Source organism: Parastagonospora nodorum, assembly GCF_000146915.1.
Source record: "Parastagonospora nodorum SN15 chromosome Unknown scaffold_33, whole genome shotgun sequence".
NCBI lineage: Eukaryota > Fungi > Ascomycota > Dothideomycetes > Pleosporales > Phaeosphaeriaceae > Parastagonospora > Parastagonospora nodorum.
The window spans coordinates 268,874-279,288 of record NW_001884581.1 but is presented as its reverse complement, the minus strand read 5'-3'; the positions used below and the strand labels follow the sequence as shown (position 1 = coordinate 279,288).

General features: G+C 49.6%; 4 protein-coding genes across 4 annotated transcripts; 3 read left to right on the top strand and 1 right to left on the bottom strand.

Moving 5' to 3' along the window:
• Positions 1-43: 43 nt before the first annotated feature.
• Positions 44-841, top strand: SNOG_14756 (hypothetical protein; the record flags this gene model as incomplete). The annotated part of the gene is made up of 1 exon (XM_001804886.1): positions 44-841. The coding sequence occupies one exon, from the start codon at positions 44-46 to the stop codon at positions 839-841; it is 798 nt and encodes a 265-aa protein (XP_001804938.1).
• Positions 842-927: 86 nt separating this feature from the next.
• On the bottom strand, positions 928-1,773 carry SNOG_14755 (hypothetical protein; the record flags this gene model as incomplete). The annotated part of the gene is made up of 2 exons (XM_001804885.1): positions 928-1,600; positions 1,658-1,773. 2 exons carry the CDS (start codon positions 1,771-1,773, stop codon positions 928-930), a joined length of 789 nt encoding a protein of 262 aa, XP_001804937.1.
• Positions 1,774-2,145: 372 nt separating this feature from the next.
• SNOG_14754 (hypothetical protein) lies at positions 2,146-5,652 on the top strand (the record flags this gene model as incomplete). The annotated part of the gene is made up of 2 exons (XM_001804884.1): positions 2,146-4,939; positions 5,210-5,652. 2 exons carry the CDS (start codon positions 2,146-2,148, stop codon positions 5,650-5,652), a joined length of 3,237 nt encoding a protein of 1,078 aa, XP_001804936.1.
• Positions 5,653-9,827: 4,175 nt separating this feature from the next.
• SNOG_14753 (hypothetical protein) lies at positions 9,828-10,139 on the top strand (the record flags this gene model as incomplete). The annotated part of the gene is made up of 2 exons (XM_001804883.1): positions 9,828-9,869; positions 9,936-10,139. 2 exons carry the CDS (start codon positions 9,828-9,830, stop codon positions 10,137-10,139), a joined length of 246 nt encoding a protein of 81 aa, XP_001804935.1.
• Between the last annotated feature and the right edge of the window lie 276 nt (positions 10,140-10,415).

The window sequence follows — 10,415 nt, the reverse complement described above, 5'->3', positions numbered from 1 at the left end:
CGAGTCATATGCTGGACGCTATGTGCCGTACATTGCCAATGCCATGGTTGAGAAGAACGACACCGAGCACTTTGACGTCAAGGGCATTATGTTCTACGACCCAAGTGTTGCCGAAGACGTCCTGCTCGAGGACATCCCCGCCGTGCCATTCGTGGACCGATGGGCCGGCCTCTTCAACTTCAACGAGTCCTTCACCCAACACATTCATGAGGCCGCCGATCGTTGCGGATACACAGACTACATGGAGAAGGCACTCACATTCCCGCCTACCGGCAAGCTTCCCGAGCCTCCTAACAGCTCCGTAGAGGGATGCGACCTCTGGAGCCAGATCTACTACAACGTCTTCTTCACCAACCCTTGCTTCGACGTGTACCAGGTGGCTACCACCTGCCCTCTTCTTTGGGACGTCCTCGGTTTCCCAGGCTCCTTCGACTACCTCCCCGCAGGCGAGCAGATCTACTTCAACCGCACTGAGGTCCAAAAGGCCATCAACGCACCAATCCAGGACTGGGCGGAGTGCAGCTCTGGCGTATTGGACATCGACACATCAGCGCAATCATCTTACGAGGTCATCCCCAAGATGATCGACGCGCTTGATCGCACTGTCATTGTACATGGTGAACTCGACTTCATCCTGCTGTACAACGGTACCCTTATGGCCATTCAGAACATGACCTGGGGCGGCATGCAGGGTTTCCAGAGTGCTCCCAAGGATCCTTTCTTCGTTCCGTATCACGACGACATCAGTCTGACTAGCCTCAGCGCCAAGGGAATCATGGGTACGACGCATAGTGATAGCAAGGCATTCAGTCATCAAATCAAGATTGAAATTCATCTCTAAAGTGCACATGTGATGTGAGGGGAAACACCCTTGATGGTCCATAATTCCCTTTTCTCCAACTAATAGACAAGTGGAAGATTTCGACCTTACTTGTCTCCGAGAGACTTGTCTGCCGTCGGGTCCTTGCCCGGTCCTGATGCCTCTGCATTTGAAGATGACTGGGCATCAATGAGAGACTTCGCGAATTGCTGGGCATGAAATGCACCGCCCTTGCTGATGAAGCTTTTCTGGCGCCGAACTTGCTTGTGGGACAGGAAGGGCCCTGCGGCAGCTGGAGTGATGGAGATGCGGTTGGGATGCTCGCTTGCAGGGCGAATGGGCAAGTCTGGCAGTCCAGCGGCAACCTGATCCTGGTTTTCGGCCTTGGCGAGCGATGCAGAACGGATGGCACTTGTGTCTTCCATCATGTCACGTCCTGTGTCCTCCTCATCATCCGTGTCCATCTCAGCGTCAGAATAATCCTCGTAGCCTGCATCGTCGATGGCTCCGGCTGTGTCGTATGCCTCGTGGCGTGTCTCGTCAGTCACCGTGATACCCAAATCCTGCAGTCGAAATTCTTCCAGCTCAGCCAATTCCTTGCGCAATTCTTTCAGTGCCTCCAGAGCGTCCGCGTCTCCTTGTCTGTTTGCGGCAATATAGCTCGTTCGCCACTCTTGTTCAGCAGCAAGCCTGAAGATGTCTGCATCATTCCAGTCGTCGAGGGCAGAAGCGACAAGGATAGAGTTTTTAATGACATAGTAAGGTGGAAGAGTAGGGTCGCTGGAGATGCGCCGTCAGTGTCAAACGCTGCAAAAGAGACGGGAGCCATGTACTCACGTCAGGTTGTGCTTGGCGGCTGCAATACATCCGTCCATGTCTTGGGTATCAAACTGAGTTCTGGCAGCCTCGTACTGTTTGCGGTAGAGACTGCTCTTGTAAGGATCTTGAGGCATTCTGTTGGAAGGTTGCGCAGATGTTATCGTCAATCGATTGTGTTGGGTAGCGGAAGAGGTAAGGGAGAAAGGTAGAGCGTGATCAAGGTGAGAGGCGCAATGCTCTACGCGTTGCCAAGGCTTTGTCCGGCCAGCACACAACAAACGCACAAGCAAACGCGCAGAGTAAATTTGAGGAGAAATTTTTTGGCTGCTGCTTCCTCGTCGCTCATACCCCGCACCTCAAACGATGTGCTGCGTTACTGCTTAACAGTCATTATCTCTGCAGTTTGCTCATTCCATTGTCGCGACAAAGGATACGCAGGCCCACAGACAAGTAAGTCACTGTCATAACTGCCATTTTTAGATGCCATAGCTAACAAAAAGAAAAGGATGGCAGACCGTGCTCGACGAAGCTCTCGTGCCCACAAGCCATCGATTATTCTGGCCGAACACGTCCAGGAAGACAGCGGCGATGAGGAGTACGAGGAGGAAGGAGACGAAGAAGAGACACGGAGCATCAAATCGAGTGGTAAGAGGCGCGGAGCAGCGACGAGTCCAAAGCCAGCGCCAGCGAAGAAACCACGTCGTCGCCCGAAAGCATCGAATCCGCCAGCCGCGCCGTCTAATAGTTTGTTGAAGCCGGTGCCGCAAGCTCCATCATTCCATGTCAACGACGTCAGTCATCTGCGCATGCAGGAAACTCCAGATACCTTGATCTTGAAACGTTGGTTCGGCATGCGAGCCGGGCTCGAGATCCTCAGAGAAGTTCCGCCAACATCAATGGCAGACCACACCATGACACCGCTCTCTGACCGAGCCGATGTACCAGGTCGCAGCTTCAAGTTCAAGATCCATCTCACAGACATCCCAGTGAACTGGGACCCTGTCGAAGGCGAAGCGCAATCCTCGAATATGCTTACCACGAAGGCAGAATTCGATGCAATGGAGAAGTACGAGAAGGCCGTCTTGACCTGGAAGATCGATGTGTGGAACGATATGGACCCCGAGCCCGACAGACATGTGATACAGCTCTTCCCGGAGGCTCCAAGAGTGAGGAGCAAAGCTCTGCAAAATTACAAGGGAGGCCGACCAATTCCGACCAACCGACAATACTTCCGTAGAGGTGGGCCCCTCGATCTCACTGTCTGTCCGACACGAGTCGGTGTCGAGAAGGTGGCCGCGGAAGCGTGTATGTTGCTCAACAAGTACCCGTTAGCTCTCGACCGGTCGAATTTCCCCAACATGGCCGCTGGTAGCGATGGGAAAGACAACGACTCGCGTAAAATCATAGAGCTCATGTCTCTTCAGGCTCTCGACCGCTCGTTCGATTTCCGCAAAATCCGGTATTGGTTCCGCAATCCTATCCAACCAAACGCCGGCCAGTATTTCCTCCGTCCGCATCTGATAGTAAGCCCGAACTCAAAAGGTGCCCCCGGGAACTCATACATTTTCTTTCTTCCGGTCTTCGATACGAAGCCAATGAAAGAAGATGGCAAATTTGCGAACGAAAGACCGAACGCCTGGATGAGGCTGCGTTTGTCAGACACTACAGTCACAAAGCAAAACATTGAACAGCTTCCCGACATCCCTTCATACTGGGGCCTGGAATATCAAGTCCCGAAGAATGTGTCGAAGATGCGATCGAGCAACATCTCGCCCGATGATATGGCGAAATTTGTGACCTATCTGTCGTGGAAGTTTTTCGGTTTTGTAGGGACTCGCGAAGCTATGCAAACTCTCATCGCCGAATTGAGCACGTTCCGGCTGCAAAAGCTTGCTCCATACCAGCAGGGACCTTTCGGTGGCAAGTCAATCTTCTCTTGGAACGGTTACATTCTTGGCTTCGGGGGTCACGTCTTGAGAACTATTCGTGGAGCCGTACCCACGATAGCTCCGGAACTTCCGAGACCTGCAATTGCATTATGCATGCAGAGTGCGTACGAGGTTTACAAGCGCGAGAAAAGTACGCGGGCAATGATGGACGAATTATTTGTATCGGCTCAAGAACTATCTTCTGGCGGCAGGTCCATCCTCAGCCTCCGAAATCATTGCAAGTGCTCGGACGGCATCGAGAGGACTCTGGAGGCGCATCACTGTATGTATTGTCTCAGACTCGTGATCTGTGCGAACATGACATGGCTCGAAGATGGACGTCTCGTATGCTCCTCGCATCTGAAGTCCGGTTCTGTACAAGAGCCATCGGTTCCTACGGCACGAGTGAAAGTCCGAGTCAGCTGGTTCGAGCGAGGCCTCGAGTCACGTATCCGAACTGCCATACGCGATGCGCTCTGTACAGAAGCCTGGATCAAAGACAATAACTTCCAAGACGCGTACGGGGTCGAGCGCACCGACACATATGCACCATCTATGTTGAACGTATCGCCGGACGCCGTTTTCCCACTGGAATTCGCCGATGGTCAGTTCTGGGTCCACCATCCCAGTAATGTTGTCCTAACAACCTACTTCATGAACGAATGGAAGGGTACCGACATTCCGATGGTCCTGGTAGCCTCATCAGCTGCTGCGAAGTCGCGCCGCCCCGACGTGTACCTCGTGGACATTGAGAAGAGCTTCGACCACTTTTGGCGAATCAGAATACTCATTCCATACGCCAAAGCATTGCGCATTAAGCTTGCCACAAAGGCCCCGTTAAAGTGGTGGGAAAACTATTCACGCATGATGCACTGTGGTGTCTATGATGGCTCAGAAGGTCTTTACCAGTTCAACTACCGTACTTACCACTCACTCAAACTGGCTGAAGGCGACAAATGGACTCAGGATAATATTTTGCGTTTGGACAGAATATGTCGAGCCATCGAACAGAGTGCTGTTTACAACCCGAAGGGATTATCACTTCCTCGGGGGCGCCGGTTGCCTCAGGGCATACCTGGAGCGCCCTGGCCGTGGAATCCAGACCACATCTACGACAACCACGATTGGGAGTACCTCAATCGTCTGTTCTCCCATCGTTTCCACAGGATGGACACGATGTGCGACTGGAAAAACGATCATCTTCAAGAGTGTGGAGAGACTTTGTTCCTTACCTGCGTGATCCTATGGTTTGCGTTGGATGGGGGCAAAGACGAGCTTCTCGGCTTGCGGATGACCGTCCACATCCGTCATCCTTTGAGGTTCTCGATTGGGCGCGCGCTGCACGTTCAGCCCGGGTCTATCATGAGGACGGGTTGGACTGTTCGGTATGTGCAAGCAAAATCATCCTATTGAGTATTCGTTGATGTTTTCTAGACACCCAACATCATTGGAAGACTACGATGAGTCGCTGAGAACGATAACCATGGAGACATGGATAGCGAACCGGTAAGTTCTTCGAAACGGCAGATATCTGTGCTGGTGACATGTAACTAACGTTGAACAGTGGTAAACTAGACTGTATGATTCCATACACACTCAAATACATTTTTCACATACTGATAAAGTTTAGTTCCGGTCACAGCGTCTAATGTGGCAAAGATGCTGCAACTACTCGAGGAAGTTCCAACACAATCTAAGTATTGGTCTGCCTATCCGCCAGACCTTTCAGGGACATCGATCAAGCTGCCTAGGGATTGGAGATCAGAGCGCATCGGTGCCACCCAGATTGAAGAGCTCACAGATGATGAGGAACTCAAGAAGGACTACGAGGCCGGTGCCAGAGAAGAAGATGACATGCCGCCCAAGGATATTTTTGGCGAGGTCAATAACGATCTTCTCAAGGATGTTGAGGAAGATACGATGGGTGACAGTGATTTGGCGGAGAACGAGGAGCCATCGTCGACACTTCAGGACGATGTTGATTTCCTTTTGGAGCAGGAAAAGCATGTCCCGGACGACGAAAGGGAGCGTTTCAGGAACGCAGTTATGCGCCTTGGCAAAGTTGCGGGAAAGAAAAAGGCTTGAGTGACCAAAAGCTCGTAATAGACGGTGGATGCTATGGTTCTCGTAGCGGTTCCGCAGATAGAGATGGACGTGGCTGCAAGGCAGCACGAGTGAATGAAATTCTCAGAGATCCCCAGTGTTACTGTACTTCATGCTTTCGTTTCCGCTGGGAGACTCAAACACGGCTGTTTGTCTGCGGCTGCATCGAAATTCAGATCTTTACCGGTGTGATGTAGTGTTCTCTCTAGTCCTCAAGATTCCCGCCAGAAGCCTGTGACTTGGCGGAAAACTCTAACCATGGCTTCTTTGCTACAATTCATGCTTTCTCCAGTCCTGCAATAAAGTCCTAATAGGTCTTGCGTTCCTGAGGTCTCCAACGTTTCCATTCTCTTCCGATTCCACGTCAAGCTTCTCTTCTTCCGAGTGACAGACTTCTCTTCTTAACATCTGATTATTGTCCTCTGTGAATCAGCCGCAGCTCGGTCAATCGGCGGATTTTCCTGCCTAAGTATCTTTTGCAGGTGTGCAGAATGCGACCGAGAAATTCTCCGAAGCAATGATCCTCGTCCGAGCCATGGACATGCTCTTCCTTACCAGCTACTTATCTTCCTCTGTAGTCCCGCCAGAACTTAAGCAATCGGCGGAATCATGTTCTAATGTTGTTTTTAGGCATGTGTGATGAACTGCAAAGATCTTTGAGCATAGCGTCTGTTTCCGCCACAGATACCTCCCCCGGCTGAACTTGCGACTAATGTATCTTCTCTCTTTACCTCCCTCTTCCAATGGTTATGAGCTACAATGGTCTTCGTTCCTTGTTAGGGAATGTCCAGTTCTTAATGCAGCTAAGGTTTCCGCTTTGTCACTCATGCATGGCTGAAAGTCGCTGCTGTCTTTCGTGGTCAGCTTTCTGCATGTATTGCGATGGCCCTATTTTGATAATATCATGATACATGGTAATTCTTATCTCAACTCCTGTGGAGACCAATGTCGCACTCGACTTGAGTTCCGCCCCATAAGATCTTTTGTGGCGGAACCTGGGACCTACAAGGTTCTTGACCTTGTCCCTCATCATGATGGAATTTGAATGAACTATGCATCCAGGTTTCCGCCGCCGGATGCTCTTTTGGCTGAGAGGAGGACGTTGGGAGTATGCCATGTAAATGTAATTCAATTTTCTTTCTCATTCTCGCCCCCCAATGAACTTCAGCCAGTGTAAAGTTTAGCGGCGGAAGGTACATAATGTCACATTTGGTCGTTCGTGCAGGAATATGCTTGTTAATTTCGAGTATCCGCCGGGAGGACTTGTCGTTGCGGAACCTCGTGCGAGGGAGCCCTTAGATCATGATGAGAAAAGATGTGAGCGACGTTCTGGATCGTGTTGAGGCAGAGACCAAGTCCGCCTTTATGTTTGCTGGCGGCGGATATCCAGGTCTGCTGACTACTAGCTATTATGTTTAGGATATGCGAAGGAGGTATGCATTTCAGCTGGATCAAGATTTCATGGCGGGAGGCATTGCTCATAGAGATGCACGAGAACGTTGTGACTGGGAAAATTACAAAAGACATATTAGCTATTAGATCAGCCAGGTTCACGATGAAAGGCTGCATTGCGAAGGTGCCAGGATGGTCAGGTAATGAAAGGTTATGACATTGGCAGAGCTTGATCCGCCATTGTTTTGGTAGATGGCTGTTTCCTCAGCAGCACTGTATGCTAACTATGTGCATAAGAATGTATATGCGATGAAATTTCCGCGAAGACATCCGCTACTTAAGGCTTTGATGGCTGATAGTAAAGAGTTATTGCGTTGTCGTGACTCTTGCACAAGATGTTATCACAATGCTGATCTTTGGCAATGATCCGCTAGGATGGTATCTGGCGGCTGTACAGCAGCTGTGACACTGTCAGGACAAGCATGCTGAAGGAATGGCAGTGCGATGATTTATCTCACGACAGATCCGCCGCGGCTTTATTTGCTAGCTGAAACAAAGGTAAGCCACTAGGAGAAGGTTGTATGAAGAGCTATGCTTGATAGATGCGTGTCGTGGATTTGAATCCGCCACGTGAACTGATGCTGGCTGACTTCTGTGTGGTATAGCAGTGGAGCGATATGTCATCCTAATGCCAATGCAAGCAATGCGGTAATCCGATCTCCGCAAGGTTCACTGCTGCCAGCTGATTTTGAAAGAGGTAGGTAGTAAGGTTGCATGTATCCAAGATGTCAAGACGAGAACCCTTCAGAATCAGGAACAGCCGGGATCACGACAGGTGGCTGGTTCCCATGCGGGGTGAAGGTAAAGTATTATGCCAATGCTATGACTATCGCCAATATGAAAGAGCGGTGTGGAGGTCGGGCCGCTGATTTTGATGCACACGGTAAAGGCGGCGCACGGGTTCAAGCAGGTTCAAAGTGAAGGTGCATCGCTATGAGAAACTGCTGAGAAAAGGAATCCCGGACTGAGCTGCGGTCGAGTCTTCGTTCGATGTCGACGAAGTCTTCCTGTTCTCTGGAAGTTCATCTCGCAAGATGGATGTCCGCGAGAGTAGAGTTCAACGGCGGATATGAACTGACTAAGAGCGCAAGTCGAGGTAATCAGAATATATTATCGCTGCCGAAGTCTAGATCATCGTTCCGCTGTGATGGACATCAGTGGCGGATAACAGCGTACCTTGACCAATGTAAATTGTGTGCATGAGAAGTCACAAACCCTGGCAGCCTATGGCAACTCATCCGCCAAACTGCTAACTCTCGGCGGAGAATGTAGCACTTGACATATGCCATGTATGTGGATATTCAGTCCATAGAAGTCTTGTTCCCTCATTTAGAGATCCGCTACTTTGGTATTGCTTAGCGGAAGTCATAACAGTAGGCATATGCGAAATTCGTGGATATGAAGTCACGAGAAGTCTCTTGCTTCACTTGCGGATCCGCCATACTGATATTGCTCAGCGGAGATGCCCGACGTGGACATACGTAAAGAGAAGTGGAATAGTCTCATTATGCTAAGATAAATCCGCCATGCTGATATCGCTTAGCGGACATAAATGCAGTTCAATGTATAAGGTGAAGCGATGTGGCGATTTACAGAAAAATCGTGTGGGGAGCCTATCAATCCGCCGCGCTTCATTCCTTCGGCGGTCACTGCTAGATTAGCATGATTACGAAGAGGAATGCCAAATGTCGGATAATAGGAAATTTATACACGTCAAAATCCGCCGTGCTTAGCATTTTCTGCGGATCGAGATGCCCACGACTATTGGTCGGGGGAGGAGGGCAATGTCTCAACGAAAGAATTTTATAAAGATGCGAGTGGCAGGAGACCCGCCAGCCCGTGCTTGCGAGGCGGATATATGAAAACATCAACATGGCTCTGCAAATCTCAAGTGAAACAGGTTTGGTGAAGATTTAATTCCTGTAAACTAGGTAGGTGATACATAGATTGACTTTCCGTGAATTACATAGAAGAGAGAGAGTTCACGCTGTCTTAGCAACTAGGCGATAAAAAATGGAATGATCGAGATGAACGACTGTAGATCAGCCATTGATACATGGTCTGGCTGAATTGAGTCCATTCCACGAGATATTTCTGCGCTAACTCTAGGGCGTAGGTTTTCCTTGTCTAGCAAAAGCACCCCGCCACTCACCATCTTGACAGCTGTGATTTCTAAGCACATTTGATCAATACAAGGCGCATTTGCCCTTTCACAGAGATTTACAATCCGCTGCCTAGCGGCCTACCGGCGGAGTACATTGAATTCAGGAAGACTTGTGACATGTCTTCAGGACAGCGCATTACAACCTCCCAGGTAGCTGAGATCCGCAGATACCTGAATGTATGGCGGAAACTCACAGAATATCAATGAATTGAATCCCTACAGCAATTAACAGCAAATGATGCAGTTATTCTTATTTTCCGTTATAACCTATGATCACGGCGGAAGTCTATGTAGATTGGTTTGCGTTGATCTCCGCACCCATAGCTAAGAAAAACTTAGGCATCCGCTGCACTATGAATAGGCAGCTGATTCAATCGTGGTGTGTGAAAGATCTACTTTGTAAAATCAACCTTATTTTTCACTGCAAATGTTGCCGATGGCGGACGTAGTTACGACAGAGAACATTTAGCAATCTCCGCCACTAATTAGAACCATGGTAGAAGTTTATATACCAATGATAGTCAAGACGCAAGATTAAAAAATGCCTCATCCTGAATGCAAGGGCTTTACTTCTCCGCCATCGGTACGATCTACAGCGGGGGGTTAGCATGAAGTCAATGAGCGTGAAGAGGCTGCGCCAATACGTTAGTTTCCCGCTGCTCACTATGGCACTGGCGGTCTCATCGACCATGGTTTTCACTCGTCCAAAAGTCTCAGAACTTCAGCTATCCGCCAATCCGCAAAAATATGGCGGTCTTCTCCAAAAGGCTTGCATGACGAGGTTTTAGCGGTTGTGGAGTATCAATGTGGACAGTCACAGGGATCTCGCGCCAATGAAGCGACCGGTATTTGAAACACCACATTTCATCGTAAGTTTTCAGGGTGACCATATAGAATATCAGAAAAGCAGAATAAATCGTGGTAAAGCGAATGTTTTCTTGCTAACACTGGCGCAGAGACTGGAAATTGCAGTGCTTCTATGGACTCCTTCAAATGCACATCAAACTCTCTTTTCCCGCTAACCCCCAAGTCTACGGCGGAAGTATGCATTCTTTCTAATAACTCATGGTGTAGCTTTAGAAATATTTCGATCGTCATTAGTTCGCCAGCGCCGAACTTGGTGGGATCC